The sequence below is a fragment of the Danio rerio genome, chromosome 24, assembly GCF_052040795.2.
Source record: "Danio rerio strain M-AB ecotype USA chromosome 24, GRCz13ab, whole genome shotgun sequence".
Classification (NCBI taxonomy): Eukaryota; Metazoa; Chordata; class Actinopteri; order Cypriniformes; family Danionidae; genus Danio; species Danio rerio.
The window spans coordinates 30,967,022-30,984,082 of NC_141044.1; the positions used below are offsets into that span (position 1 = coordinate 30,967,022).

A 17,061-nucleotide genomic window follows, 5' to 3' on the forward strand; every position below is an offset into this window, starting at 1 on the left:
GTTTGATTACAGTCCGTTAAATGTCATTTTAAATCATTTAAATTACATTTTGGGCTGGTTATGGGCAAGATTTTTGGCCTGACATTTGTTGTCATTTTAGCTAGAGTTAAAAAAAAAATTGTATATTGTTTTAGGCATAAATGCATTTTAAATGAACATTTTTAATGTTAATATAGTTTTATGAGTGTCCCCTGATTCATGCCAACACTTTAAAATAATGGAACGTTCCAGTGACGTCACTCAACCAGTATTCAGTTAAAACACAAGTAACAGTGTCTTCCTCTTATATAGGACATATACAATCTCAGTAACGTTACATTTAAAGCGTCTAAACATATTATTATTATTATTTTTAACATAATGTAACATCTACGCTATGTTGACGTTAACAGATATTTCAATTTTATGTATTATCTCTGACTCTGAAATTATATTTGATGTGCCAATTTATATTGTTTATGCATTGTAACTTTTACTTAATTTGATAACTGACATATGATAACGGTGGCTCAGTGGTTAGCACTGTTTCCTCACAGCAAGAAGGTTGCTGGTTTGAATCCCAGCTGGGCCTATTGGCATTTTTGGCCTTTTTGCCTTTATTGAGAGGATAGGACAGTATTTCAGACAGAAGACGAAGTGGGAGAGAGGGGATAGGGATGGGAAATGTCCTCAAGCTGGGATTCGAACTCGGGACGACCTGAAGCACTACTGCACCATGTGTCAGTGCGCTAATCACTAGGTTATTGCGCCAACCAGTTGTCACTTTTGTGTTGAGTTTGCATATTCTCCCTGTGTTCGAGTGGGTTTCCTTAGAATGCTCCAGTTTCCCCTACAGTGCAGAGACATGCGATAAGGGAATTTGGATACACAAAATTGGCCTTAGTGTATGACTGTGTGTGTGTGAATGAGAGAATGTATGGTTGTATTCCAGTACTGGGTTGCTGCTGGAAGGGCATCCTCTGTGTAAAACGTTGTTGGCGGTTCATTCTGCGGTGGTTACACATGATAAATAAGGGGCACAACCGAAGGAAAATGTATGAATGAATGACATATGATCAGCATTCAACATTAGCCATGTTATTGGTCATCAATATTGGGATCAAAAATAAAAGTCTTTGTTATGCATTGCATACAAACTTATTATTTATTTTGTTGAAAATGTAAAAGACTGATACCATGGAATGCTTCGTTATTGTTTTCTAACTGTCCCCGTATTGAACACTCAGTGAAAGGAGTGTTTTTTTTAATTATGCTGCCATGGAAACTAGTACATAAGCCTCTTTCCGCAGGCAGCAGAAAACTGGATTTCTGAGGGTTCGGGACCCTGCGGTTGGTGTTCGTCTGACCCTGCCTTTGCTTCTCTCCTCTGCTTTTCTGAGTAGCACTGCCGTGCTGTTAAATTGAAAAGGCCACCTGAAGCGCTCAAGCAGAGATGTCACACACTCTCTCTCTTTCTCTCTCTCTCTCTCTCTCTCCCCCCCCCCATCTCTCAGGAGGGAGCAAAATCGGTCCGTCTTTCTCTGATGTTTTGGGAAAAACTCCCTTCATCTGTTTCATTGAAGGCTACAGCCTATAGTCAACATACTGGATTGGTGGATGTCGTCTACAATTTTAGCTCATGTGTCATACAACGTGACATAAAGTAGTTTAGTGTTGCCAGTCTAGACCAGTATTAGAACTATGGGTCATTTCCACATTGTCGCCGTTACTATGTTGCCATCAAATAAAACAATAGCCAACTTTCTTCTGTAATCAGAAGCTCGCAACAGATTTTTTTTTTAAATTTAAGCAAAATATAATTTAGCCGGTCAGATAATGCATAAATAAATGTAATTATGAAGTAAAATTGTTCTTGTATTACCAAAAAAATTAATTATCCTGACTATAGTTTTATTGTCAAATAATAGTTTGGGCACATTATTAAAAACATTATAGATTATGAATAGTGAATATTAATTACAATCAATCTTTAATTACTGTGTTACTGACAGGCGTCATTGTTTATGCTTGCATTTCTTCCAATGCATTGAGGTGTTTTAATATCTGTCCCCATGTTTTATCAAGTATCTCCAATTTATCATTATGGATAAATCTCCACATCTCCCAAGCAAGCATGAGTACTACAGCTCTACCCCACATACCAAATTTAGGTACAGATTCATTTTTCCAAATTCTCAAAATCCCCCTTTTGGCAATTATCATACCATATCTGCTTGTGAAGTGTGACGTCACGCAAAGTGGCTTTTGGGTCCAAGCGCTCTATCAAACTGTATAGGAAGACTTAACAAATGGTAATAATAAACAATTATAAAGCAATGTATTACTTTCAAAAATCACGATCGCAATATATATATATATATATATATATTGAGGTGATGCTAGAGACTGTTGTGTACACCATGATTTTACATAAAATACACTTTATTGTGTGATATGACTAAAAAGTGGTCATAAACTAATATTTTCCCAATTCAAATGAGTAGTGGCTTGGACCCAGAAACAATATTCCATATCTTACAACTTAAAAGCCGATAATAATCAGAGAATCGAATGATCGAAGAAAAATCAGAAAATTGAAGAAAAGCTTAAATTTTCGTCTAAATTTTAGCTTATTACTGCGATAAAGTTCATGTTCCACAGGTTACTTTTATAATTTCTTTATTTAGTTTTTGTTTTGTCATGTGATATATTTGTAGTTTAATAACTTGATTTCAGTCGCATTAGACTAAAGACTATCGAATAGGCATGTGACGATAACCGTTTTCAGTGAAAAGTCAAGGTTTTCAAACCGCCAACTTTTTCTGTTATACTGTTCCTACGATATATGTAAGTTTTTTTTTTTTACATTTTTTTAGGGCAACAGTATCTCCAGCAGCAAAGATATATAAAGATGCCTTTTTAAATTGTAAAGAAATCAGTATTTTTGAAAATAATGAAGATCGCAGAAGTCTTCATTTGAATTATTTAGTCTGACATGTTTACGGTTTTAAAACGTTTTAAATATTTCTAAAATAAAACTACCCCTCAGTAGGTACTGCAATTGAATTTGAATGTACTACTCAACTGTTAGAAAAGTATGTTTTATTCAGTATAAATGTGAGTAGTATGAATGAAGCTGGGATGTTCCATGGATGCCATTTTGTCATCAGCATGTGACCTACCCGCTTCACTCCCATTCATGAATTGCACACTTCAGAATCTCACCGGTAGTAGTAGGTCATTTAGCTACTTGTCACATGCTGTTTTTCGAATTTAATGAATTCAGACATACTTCTCGGCTCGCATACTATTTTTAGCGTACTATATAACATGGAAGTAAGGGATTTCGGACACAATCATTGTTCAAAGCTGAAAAGTTGTAGTTTTTTACCCAGACATTTAAAAAATATATATTTTACAGTAGTGATCACAATACAATGATATTTTTATCCAAGGTTATCTTACCGTTAGAATCTTATACCATCCCATGCCTAATATAGAATACACAAGACATGTCACTTGTGTAGTTTTGAATGGGGAAAAGTGTGACGGCAAGGACTATAGTTACTGTAGTATACACAAGACGTGTCAATCGTATAGTTTTGAATAGGGAAAAGAGTAATGATCAACATGGCAAATGAAGTGCTGCCGTCTAGTACAGAAGCCAATTATTAATCTCTATAGACTGAGGATTCTCCAGGGGACGGGATCAGACCAGATGTGAGTTTCTGCAGATTTTGTGTGATTTGAACGTTTCGAAATGAAACTAAAGAGACAGATATTATTTAATTTTAATGGTGATTCCTAATATGAAATTTAATCATAAGCTTGGCCAGCAATTTATTAGAATTGTATGTTTCTTCATTCAAAAAGAATGCTTAAACATACTGCCTGAGAGGTGTTACAAAGATGGCCACCAAGTGAAAATACTTGTCTGAAAGGGACTTTGACTAGACTTGACTCTCACATTTTTAGTTGGCTGTATTTAAAACAAAAACTTGAATGTGTTCTTCAAAATGCTTTTTGTTAGCTTATTTAAAATTTTTCAGTAGTTTTTTCAACTATTCCCTGTTATGTAACTTTTTCCAAATAATTTTAGTGTAAACTTTAACGATAGCACCACCACATCACCCAGCTGTGATGGAGAAGGGTCTGTGTTCTCTGTTCAGGTGGAGGGTTGATGTCTATTGATCTGCCTCATTCAATATGAAGCAAAGTCTGCAGACAGAATGAGAAACACACTAATAGCAAGCATTCGTCTCCATGGACCAGGGCATTAAACACACTCTCCAAACATGTCTCTCATCTTCATCCGTCTCTGAGAAAAAAAAAAAACACTACAAACTCTGTGCTCTTCATTTTTCTCTCGCTTGCTTTCTCTCTCTTTAATTCCCATGATGCTTCTGGTCTTTCTGTGTGAAGGTATCATATATAAAAGCTATTGATTATCTGGAGCCGAGGGGACACCAATCACACCAATGTAAATATTTGATAAGGGAGCCATTTTAGATCTCTCTGTGTCTCTCCTCATGAGCAAAACTACAAAATCAGTGTGTTCTGTTTAATATCGATTATTTTCTTTAGCCGACAATAGTTTGTGTTGACGATTTTGTTGCTTATTGCTCTATCTATTGTTGTATATAGCTGTCATTATATAGTTTGTTTGTTATATCATTTTGTTTGTTCGTTACATCGTTGTTTGATACATGGTTTGTTTGTTACATCGTTGTTAGTTATGTCGTTGTTCATTATCCTAGTTCGTTACATTGTTGTTCGATACATCGTTTGTTTGGTTCATCGTTTGTTTGTTTCATCGTTTGTTCATTACATCGCTGCTCATTACAGCATTGTTTACTACATTGTTTGATTGTTGTATCATTTGTTTGTTGTATCATTTGTTTGTTACATCGTTGTTCATTACAACGTTGTTTATTACATTGTTTGTTCGTGACAGCATTTGTTTGTTATATCGTTTGTTAAATTGTTTGTTCATTATATCATTTGTTTGTTGAATTGTTTGTTTGTTATCGTTTGTTAAATTATTTGTTTATTTTTTGTTCATTATATTGTTTGTTTGTTTAATTGTTTAAGTTATATTGTTTGTTCCTTTTTTGTTACATTGTTCATTACATCGTTTGTTTGTTACATCGTTTGTTTTTATACCATTTGTGTGTTATATCATTTGTTCGTTATATTGTTTATTCGTTACATCATTTGTTACATCCTTTGTTCATTACATCTTTTGTTTGTTGTATTGTTTATTCAATCATTTGTTTGATTGTTCGTTATTTTGTTCATTAGATCATTTGTTTGTTATATCGTTTCTTATATCGTTTGTTAAATTATTTTTGTTTGTTACATTGTTCATTACATCATTTGTTTGTTATATTGTTTGTTAAATCATTTGTTGGTTGTTTGTTCTTTTGTTCATTAGATCATTTGTTTGTTATATCGTTTGTTCATTACATCAATTGTTTTTATATTGTTTGTTAAATCATTTGTTCGTTATATTGTTTATTCGTTACATTATTTGTTCATTACATGTTTTGTTTGTAGTATTGTTTATTCAGTCATTTGTTTGTTTGTTCTTTCGTTCATTAGATCATTTGTTTGTTATATCATTTGTTCATTACATCGTTTGTTTGTTATATTGTTTGTTAAATCATTTGTTGGTTGTTTGTTCTTTTGTTCATTAGATCATTTGTTTGTTATATTGTTTATTCATTACATAGTTTTTTTATATTGTTTGTTAAATCATTTGTTATTTTATTTGTTTGTTACATTTTTTTTTCATTAGATTATTTGTTTTTTACATTGTTTGTTCGTAACATTTTTCACTACATTGATTGTTCGTTATATCATTTGTTAAATAATTTGTTTGATTGTTTATTCTTTTGTTCATTATATCCTTTTTGTTTATTATATTGTTTGTTTTTTTACATCGTTTGTTCGTTATATGGTTTGTTAAATTGTTTGTTAGTTATATCGCTTGTTAAATGATTTGTTTTTTTGCATTAATTTGTTCATTATATCGTTTGTTAAATCGTTTGTTTGTTATCGTTTGGGAAATCATTTGTTTAATTGTTTCTTTGTTTGTTTATTATATTGTTTGTTTGTTACAGCATTTGTTCATTATGTCGTTTGTTAAATAGTTTGTTTGTTTGTTAAATTGTTTTTGTTTGCTAATGTGTTTGTCTGTTTGTTTATTCATTTGGAACAGAGACAGTTAAATCCCAAGAACCATGGATAGAAAGAACTTTAGATTTGTTTAATAGATAGGATAGATAAATTTAATCTTTCAGTTGTTCTCACAATCTTTCTGTTGTTTTGTCATTCTGTAATTATATATATATATATATATATATATATATATATATATATATATATATATATATATATATATATATATATATATATATATGTATATGTATATGTATGTATATATGTATGTATATGTTGTTCAGTGTTTTCTCTTGTATTTATCATTTTGTCATTCTATCGTTCTATAATTAGAATCATTGTTCTGTTGTTCAGTCATTCTGTTGTTCTTTCTATTGTTCTGTAATTTTCTTCACACAGAAAGATTGTTGTTGACTTCAGGAAAGAGCACACTCTCCATGCTCCCCTGACCATCAACGGTGCGACTGTGGAGCGTGTGAGCAGCACCAAGTTCCTGGGTGTACACATCACTGAGGATCTCTCCTGGACCAAAAACTCCACTGCACTGGCCAAAAAATCACAGCAGCGTCTCTACTTCCTCCGCAAACTCAAAAGAGCAAGAGCACCAGCCCCAATCATGTACACCTTCTACAGAGGCACTATTGAGAGCATCCTGACCAGCTGCATCACTGTGTGGTTTGGAACCTGCAATGCATCCTGCAGGAAAACACTTCAACGCATAGTGAGAACAGCTGAGAAGATCATTGGTGTCTCTCTCCCCTCCCTTCAGGACATTTACAGCACACGTCTTACCCGTAAAGCCCTCTGCATAACAGCAGATGCCACCCACCCAATGCACAGCTTCTTCAGTCTGCTGCCATCAGGGAGGAGACTGCGCAGTCTCCAGGCCAGGACCAACAGACTGAAAGACAGCTTCATCCATCAGGCTGTCAGGAAGCTGAACTCTCTCCCAGCTCTGCTCCCCGCTCCCTCCCCACGCACCTCCTCCCCTCGCACCTCTGGACTCTGACACACACACACACACACACACACTCATCTGCACTGGTCACTTTATGCAGACACATATACTACCTCCCAATATGTCACTGTCACTTTATCACAATGATCATGTTTACAAGTTCTTTTGCACTATACTGTTTTTTATCTGCACAACTCTGGTTTACTTTGCACTCATTGCTATATGCCCTTAATGTCACTGTATTGTTTACAATTTTTTTATTACATATGTATATTTCTTAGACTACATTTATGTGCAATGTGTATATACTGTAAATTTTCTAAATTTTCTTTTTTTCTTAAACCCTACTATTTTTTATATATATATTTTATATTAATGTTAAGCACCTTGGGTCTGAGAGTAACGCAATTTCGATTCTCTGTATGTCTTGTACATGTGGCTGAATTGACAATAAAGCTGACTTTGACTTTGACTTTGACTTTAATTGTTCTATCATTCTGTCATTTAGTTGTTATATCATTCTGTTATTTTTTATTCTTTTTATAGGTACTGTGTATCTATCTTGGCTCTAAATTGCTTTTCCTTATATTTGTCATTCAGTCCATTGTTCTTTTTATTTTTCTGTATAGCTTTTTATTAATTTCATTAAGATACTAAAATCCTGATATCAGGCCAAATGAGTGTCACTGTTGAACCGAATTTTTCTATCGGCATCAAGCTATACATATAGACTTTTTTCATTAAGATTTCATTATGGTTGACTCACCTGCTGAAGAATGTTTTCAGGCTTTGATGATCTCAGATAGACCAATTATTCAGGAGCTTTTCAGCCCTCCACTCAATTGCGAGTGCTTCTGGATCTGTCCTTCAAAGCATTTTCACATCCTTAGACATTCTTTCATTTGCGGTTAGCAGGCGTAGATGAAATCTGCCTTGTTACCAATGTGTTCGCTTTGAGGCACTGAACCACTTGGGTTCCACAAAAGTCCAGGCTTTCCAAAGGTTTTCTGGTTTGGCATTGAACACCGAGAGGTTGCAAAACCACAGTGTGCACATGCTGTTTCATTTCAGGCCCAGCTCCAAAGAACCACAGGGATTTTACACCTATTACCTCATGTTGACCACCAGATGTGATAGAAAAAACAACAATGACAAGTTCTTCAGCTCTTAGGATACTGGAGAATAAGTGTTTTTGCACTCGATGATCCAGAACTTCACCTAATAACCCTGAAAACGAAATTTCAGCTCAGAATTATTTAGGTCAGTGAATATTCCCGGATTTGTGCCAGATTTCAGTAAGCCCGTTAGCATACAGCTTTAGTTACTACAGTGGTGTAGACATATGGGGAAAGAGCTTTCTGTGTCTATTTTTACATCTGTTTATGTTCTTTTGTATAGGGCAGAAAAGCAAGAACTGTGCAGCTCTGGAATAAAAGAAAAAAAATGTGGTGGCTTTTTGCATATTTGTGATCATGTGGATTATGACATCTCCATAAATAAAAGAAAACATGGCTACATAACAAAATATGACAGTGAGACAGGAAAGATATATTGGAAAAATGAAAAATACTGACATTTATTTCTGTTAAGAGCAGTATTAATTCTGCTGGTCTTAAAGTCTTGTGTTGCAAGTAAAAGCATTTAGAGCGAATTCTTGTTCCTTTAATCTCTCGCGAAGATCTCCCACTGAGAGGATTTTATCTTTACCAAAGCATTATTGGTTTTGTGTTTTCTCACTCTCTCTGTCTGTTTATTTAGCTGTGTATGTGTGCCGGTGGCTTTGAGATTGAGGTAGGTGGAGGAGTCTTTGCTATGTTGAGGTGTAAAAACCTGCTTATGATAGATCAAGTTTGGGTTCCTTCTGTTAAAAAAGAGATTTAGACATACTAAACAACTATAATGAACTGAAATAAAGCTGTGTTTGCATGGATTTATGGTCATATAATGGTGCATCCGCTCATGCTTTTGACCCAACTGACCTTTTTAAGCTTCATATCAGCGCAATAAACCGGAGTTGATTGCTTTGCGGGGAACTGGAAGATGTTGGTTGATTGATTAATTTAGAGAGACAGCTGTCCTATTGATTGTGAAACATCTCCGGCCATTAATTAATGGTAATGTGGTGGTAAATCAGATAATCAGTTAATGGATTGAGGAGGTGAATGTGCTTATGAGTGTAAATTAGAAAAGCCTGAAAGATTAATGCATTTTCTGAAATGTGTGATGTGATTTGCATTGCTTTAGACTACGTTACGTTTGTAGCATGAATAAAAATTCAGCCTAGTCCAATGAGGAAATGAGAAATATTTTATATATCGTCAGAAAATGGAAGCAACTAATTTGAACTAAAATTAACTAATTTAACTAATTAAATAACACTTTTGTATGTTATCAAGTGATTTCATTTGTGTGAAAATGTCAGATTTTTTAACTGAGGCATGTTCACAAAACACCACCCATATTCCCATACGCCATTGGAGGATGGGCAAATCGTACTAAAAATAATTTTAGATTAGATTAGCTTCAACTTTTATTGAAAGTGCAACACGTCCAACCTTGAGGCAGATGGGCTACAGCAGCAGAAGACCACACCGGGTGCCATTCCTGTCAGCTAAGAACGGTTCAGGCTGGCGGCGGTGGTGGTGGTGGTGGAGTAATAATGTGGGAGATATTTACTTTGCAAACTTTGGGCCCATTAGTACCAACTGAGTATCGTGTCAACGTCACAGCCTACCTGTGTATTATTGTGGACCATGTCTATTCCTTTATGACCATAGTGTACCCATCTTCTGATTGCTACTTCCAGCAGGATTACGTGCCATGTCATAAAACGCGAATCATCTCAGACTGGTTTCTTGAATATGAGTAATGAGCCAACAAATCTGCAGCAACTGCATGATGCCATCATGTTAATATGGACCAAAATCTCTGAGTAATATTTCCAGTGCCTTGTTGAATCTATGCACAAAGGATTAAGGCAGTTCTGAAGGCAAAAGGGGGTTTAACCCGGTGCTAGCAAGGTGTACCTAATAAAGTGGCCAGTGAGTGCATATGATGTTACAAGAGTATAAATGTATAAATAATATGTATATACAACTTTATAAGATGTAGTGCAAGTTATATGATGTTAAGGGTAAAGAGTAAAATCATACAAGGTGCAGCAGTGTAGACATTGACGCACTATACAATGCGTATAAGGTGCATTATACAGTAAGTTATGTAGCGGCTGCAAGTTACATAATTACAGTATCTTAAAAAAATGGTACATTTAGTGAGTAGGACTGTGTGAATTGAAGAAAATATCTAATTGCAGAGATTTTTTTTGGCATTGCAATTTCGATTTGATTTGTGATTTAATTTTGTAGACAAGATACAGCTCAGTAATCTGTATTGTAGCATCTTACTGCTCAAATAAAATGATACTAGCTTTCTGTAAACAAGTTAACTTAAATTAAGAAGATAGTGTAGCTTATTATACAAAAAAACTATTAAAAAAGAACACTCAGCAAACTAGCATGGCTGATAAGTGCCTTTTTGTAATAATTATTTCAGAAAAAATAATAATCAAAATAATTATCGTAGATGCTACACGAAATATCACGACATTCAACGCACAGCTGTGGCACTGCAAAATGGCTAAATATGTGCAAGACGGAAGTGTATATCTCCTATTCAGCATCAAAATGAGGCTTTTAAATCCCTTTTTGGTCGCTGCATTGAACGGCACCGTGTCTTTAGTGAGGTTGTAAGTTATGGCGTTAGTTATGTCTTGGTGCCTTTGTGATGGTTTTTCATATCATGTAACGGCTGCAGACAACTCTGAAATTGTACTTTGCTGTTGCTTCCTACTAGATTGTCACTGGCAATACTTTTAGTTGACTTTTTAGCAAGACATGTATAGCCGTCTGTGGTGCTTTTTTAGGTGCTAGTTGTTGTATTTCCTCGCGCTGTGGCAACAGTTCTTACAAATTACCTGTTTTTGTTTGGTGTCTGTGACTTTGAACCCAAAATATTCCCATATTACATTTACATTACATTTTACATTTAGTCATTTAGCAGACGCTTTTATCCAAAGCGACTTACAAATGAGGACAAGGAAGCAATTTACACAACTAAGAGCAACAATGAATAAGTACTAAAGGCAAGTTTCAGGTCTGTAAAGTCTAAGAAGGGAAGTATCAGTATTTATTTATTTATTTATTTATTTATTTATTTTTATTTTTTTTGTACAGTTAGTGTGATATTCAAAGAGGCAATTGCAGATTAGGAAGTGAAGTGGAGACTAAATAGTTGAGTTTTTAGTCGTTTCTTGAAAATAGCGAGTGACTCTGCTGTTCTGATGCGATTAGGGAGTTCATTCCACCAACTGGGCAGATTGAGCGTGAGCGTTCGCGAAAGTGATTTTTTTCCCTCTTTGGGATGGAACCACGAGGCGACGTTCATTCACAGAACGCAAGTTTCTGGAGGGCACATAGATCTGCAGAAGTGAGTGCAGATAAGAAGGTGCTAGGCCAGAAGTCACTTTGTAGGCAAACATCAGAGTTTTGAACCAACAATTATATTACAAGTATTACCAACATGCTGTTTTTTTCTAAGACATGAATTCATCAATTAAAGCTTCTGAAGCGGTAGACACCATGATCCAACTTGTCAGTGCTTTCCTGTTTGTTCGTTTTAATTGGTGGACATTCTGCATAGTTTGGTCGCACAATTCTGGTTGGGCAGAAGAAAAGAGTGCTCACTCAACTGTCTAGTAAGACTGTCACACACAGACGACAGTCACACATTTGCTCTGGGTTGGGGAAATTACATATTCCATATTGTAGCCTCTTGAGTTTTAGCTATTCGCAATGTTTCAAATTGCGGTTGCGATCAAATTTCAATTAATTACACAGCCCTACTAGTGAGTATTGTTCAACGGCTGAGGTTTGAGTTCAGTAGGTTGAGACCCAAGGGAAATGAATGAGATTGTATAAATTAATATGGCTTAGCCACTTAAACAGAAAGTTACAAATTGTTATGAGATTTTTGATTGAATAATACCATATATAAACAGCAAGAAATAAATTAATTCAAAGCATTTATAAAACCAGAACCATTTCGTATATATTAAAACACTTGATTCATTCATTCATTTTCGGCTTAGTCCCTTTATTAATCTGGGGTCACCACAGCGGAATGAACTGCAAACTTATCCAGCATATGTTTTACGCAGCGGATGCCCTTTCACTGGGAAACACCCACAGACTCTTATTCATACACACACACACACACACTACGGACAATTTTAGCTTACCCAGTTCACATGTACCAACTATCGTTGGACTGTGGGAGAAACCGGGCACTCGGAGGAAACCCACATGAACACGTGGGGGAACATGCAAACTCCACACTGATATGCCAAATGACCCAGCCGAAGCTCGAACCAGTGACCTTCTTGCTGTGAGGCGACAGCACTACCTACTGCGCCACCGCGTCTCCCCTAAAACACTTGATTTAACAACATAATTATAAAATATTAAAATATTAATTTCATGTCTATTGTAATCTTTTTAGATTAGTTTAAACCGGGATATACATACACTGCATAGAAATAATACAGTATACATAAATATACAAGTGAATATAAACTATACACAGCAGAGGGATAAAGCATGACTTCATCTTATCTAATGAAGTTGCCTTGGAGCTCAAGCCAGCCTTTGTGTTTGAGTTATTAATTACAGCGCAGCTTGAGTCACTTAGCGTGGTTAAATTTACAAGCAACACCTCTCAAAACTACATCCACCTTTAACTGCTTCTCAAAGCTGCCGTCACTCCCCACTCCATTAGCGCAGTCTGGAGTTCAGTATTAAGCGCTCCAAAAGCCTCTTCTGGAAAGGGAAATATGTTGGAGTCATTGTGCTGTGGCTGATAAGAACTGACATGTTTGGGATGTGTTTGCAGAAATATAGGGTTTGCTTTTAGTTCAGGGGCAACATGGGAGTCTGGCACGGCGTCCCTGAGGGGGAAGAGCTCTAATGCGCACACACATACACACACACATACACACACACACACACACACACACACACACACACACACACACACACACACACACCAATCACTGACTCACTCAGCTCCAACTTAACCCAGGCCTCACACATACAAACACGGGCAGCACGTGCCTCCAGTCGGGCCTCAGTAATGCTGCATCGAGATGTTAGTTATGCCTCGCTGGAGAAAGTGACGAGAGCTGAGGGGAAACCTCGCACATAACATTGGAAAACTGCTCTCTTTAACTTGCTCTTCAGTAAGATTATGTGTTTTTCAATTATAAGAGGCACAGATAACGTCTACTTTTGATTTTAGGTATAAAAATTGTTGCTCCAGATCAGCCGTGGTTTATTTTTACTTGAATTTTTAAACATTATCGTTTGCTCGTTGCAAATACAGTAGTACAGTAGTCTATGTCGGCTTCTGTACCTTTAAGATGTCTGTATGTAAATGGCCTTTGTTTGAATTGATTAACATGAGCATATCTGTACTGTATGATGTCATTCATGGGGTAGGGTGTGTTTGGTGCTAGAGAGTAGGTTTGATATGTAAATGTAGGATGTTGAATGATAATTAACTAATGCTCAACTCCATTTATCCATTTGTTTATTCATCCAGTTATTCATTTATTAATTCCATCCATCCATCCATCCATCTTTTGTTCAGTCTGTCCGTTTATCCATCCATCCATTTGTTTCTCCTGTCTATCTATCCCTCCATCCTTCTAGTTGTTTTTTCTGTCCAACCATTCCTCTATCCGTCTAGTTGATTCTTCTATTCATCCATCCATCCATCTGTCTAGTTCTTTCTTCTGTCCTTCCATTAATCCGTCCATCCGTCGTTTCTTCGGTCCATGCATCCATTCTTCCATCCAACCATCTAGTTGTTTCTTGTCCATCTGTCCTTTCATTCGTCAATCCATCCAGTCGTTTCATGTCCTTTCACCCGTCAATATATCCAGTTGTTTCTTGTCCATTCATCCATCCATCCAACCAGTTGTTTCTTCTGTCCATCCATCCGTCCATCCGCCTAGTTGTTTCTTCTGACCATTTAACCAGTTTTTTCTTCTGTCCATCCACCCAATTGTTTCTACTGTTCATTCAATTATTCATCCATCCTGTTGTTACTTGTCCGTCCATCCATTCATTCATCCATCCGTCCAGTTGCTTCTTCCGTCCATCCATTTATTCATCTGTCCATCCATCCGTCCATCCATACAGTTGTTTATTCAATCCATCTATTCATTTATCCATTCATCTGATTAGTTGCTTCTTTTATCCATCTGTTCATCCATCCAGTTGTTTCTTTTGTCCATCCATCCAGGCATCTCTCTATCCATCCATCCATCTATCCATCTATCCAGTTGTTTCTTGTGTCCATTCATCTAGTCATCAATCGATCTGTCCATCAATTCAATTGTTTCTTCCATCCATACATCCGCCCATCTATCTGTTTCCTCCCTCCATCTGTCCATCTATCCGTTTCTTCCATCCATCCATTCTGTCCAACCATCCTTACATCCATCCATTCTGTCCAACCATTCGTCCATCCATCCATTCTGTCCAACCATCTGTCCATCCATCCATTCTGTCCGACCATCCATCCGTCCATCCATCCATTCTGTCCGACCATCCGTCCATCCATCCATTTTGTCCAACCATCCGTCCATCCATCCATTCTGTCCAACCATCCGTCCATCCATCCATTCTGTCCAACCATCCTTACATCCATCCATTCTGTCCAACCATCCGTCCATCCATCCATTCTGTCCGACCATCCGTCCATTCATCTAGTTGTTTCTTCCATTCATCTCTTCGTTCATTGTTCATTCAGTCTTTTATCTTCTGGTTATTTGTTCTTTCTATTCATCATTTGTGTTAGAGCTGTCCATCTGTTTTTAATTCAGTCATTTTGTCATCTATCATTTGTTCAATCTATTTGTTCAGTTTTTACTTCTAAATAAATCAATTGTTTGCTCTTAACATCTGCCAATTTTGTTCATTCTGTTTTTATTTGTTTGTTCTACTATTTATTGTTTGTTTGTTTGCTTTGTCATTTGTTTATTGTTTGTTTGCTAATTCTATCTATATATCAATTGTTTGTTCACTCTACCATTTTATGTTCTACCCATTTTGTTTGTTTGTTCATTCTACCCCTCTTTGTTTTATTTTTGAATAGTTTTTTTGTTTGCTTTTTTATTTTACAGTCTTTCAATTATATTTCTTTTTTCTCTCATTCTAGTCATCTGATTGATTGATTGTTTGTTTGTTGTCATCTATCATTAGTTCTTTGTTGTCTTTGTACATTTGTTTAATCCATTTGGTGTATATCTATTTGTTTGTTGATCATTCTATTTAGTTGTTTAGTTTGTTTTGCATTTATCGGATATTGATTGTTTATCGTTTCCTCCATTTATCGTTCCAGCTATTATTCTGTTATTCGTCATTGTGTCTATTGTTCTGCCGATGGATCTATTGTTATCTACCAAATACATAAATATAAAAATATATATTTTTCTTCTTCAACAGCATGTCGGTCAGGCTTCTACAAGGCCTCAGCTATGGATGCGTACTGTGTCAAGTGTCCTCCACACAGCTACTCTCACCAGGACAAGGCCTCTGAGTGTGTATGTGAACGAGGTTTCTATCGAGCAGAATCAGACCCTCGCTCTATGGCCTGCACAAGTAAGCTGATACATTAATAAAGCATTAAAACCTTAAGGGTGCATTATTAGTGATGTTTAGTAAGTAAGATTATACCAATGGGGAAAAATATATGGTTGTGGAATATGTAATAGTAAACAGCCAACATGGAAATTAAAGACAATTAATAGTGAGACCTGGTCCCTATATTATTGTTACCTGCTTTACTTCTGTCATCAGGACCACCTTCAGCACCAGGAAACCCGATTTCGATGGTGAACGAGACAGCGGTGACTCTGGAATGGAGTCCTCCCCGAGACAGTGGTGGACGTGGAGATGTCAGCTATAGTGTCCACTGCAGAAAGTGCTCTGGCGAAACAGGGGCGTCAGAGAGGTGTGTTCCCTGTGGCAGCGGCGCACACTTCAACCCCCGACAGTTCGGCTTGACGCACCCCAGAGTTCTGGTCACTGAACTGCAGCCACACACCAATTACACCTTCAGCGTTGAAGCCCTGAATGGAGTGTCAGATCTGAGCCCCAGTCCACGTCAGCTGGTGTCGGTCAACATCACCACCAGTCAGACAGGTGAGATGTCGCACTGTTACATTCGGTTTCTTTATCAACAGGTTTTCTGTCTGTCTTACTGTAAGTTAGAGTGTCAGAGTGCTTGGGTTTGGTATAAGCAGAGGTCAGAGCCAGCTCTAAATGGGTGGAATTTAAGCCACAAGATGACTGGGGTCTGATTTCTAAAATCTACGTAAAAACCTTCCCAAAAGTAAACGTACACTAGAATAAATTGTAATTTAGTTGTTAATGATTACGGCATCATTCTATAGTTTGAAGTGGTTTATTTAAATCAATATATAAGTTACATATGTTAGAGTTTACATACAGCTGCCTACATTCTCTCCTCAAGTTAGTTTTTTAAAGATCACAACGTTTTCGGCATATTTCTAAGACATATTTCTGTGCGTTTTGTGCATACGCCACATTTACAAATGAATCCCCTGGTGCTTGTAATTTGTTTATTTAATGTTGTATGTGACACAGAGTCAACTTATGGTGTTTATTAAGATCTACACCAATCCGAAACTTACCTATTAAAGTATCCTATTGTGTTTTATTAACATCTACACAACGCCGAGCCCTGCACTAAAAGATACTTGGACTGCTTAAAGGGGACCTACTATGCCCCTTTTTACAAAATGTGCTGTATGTGAATTTTCAGCTCAAAATATCACATAAGTAATGTTTTATAACTCTTTA

The 17,061-nt window shown here is 36.4% G+C and overlaps 1 protein-coding gene across 2 annotated transcripts in view; it reads left to right on the forward strand.

Annotated features, from left to right (window-relative positions):
• ek1 (eph-like kinase 1) overlaps positions 1–17,061 on the forward strand; it is a 135,054-nt gene that overhangs the window by 52,533 nt on the left and 65,460 nt on the right. For both annotated transcript variants that reach the window (NM_131095.1, XM_087308122.1), the window contains 2 exon segments: positions 15,682–15,837; positions 16,036–16,380. In NM_131095.1, the coding sequence (NP_571170.1) occupies positions 15,682–15,837; positions 16,036–16,380 (501 nt within the window).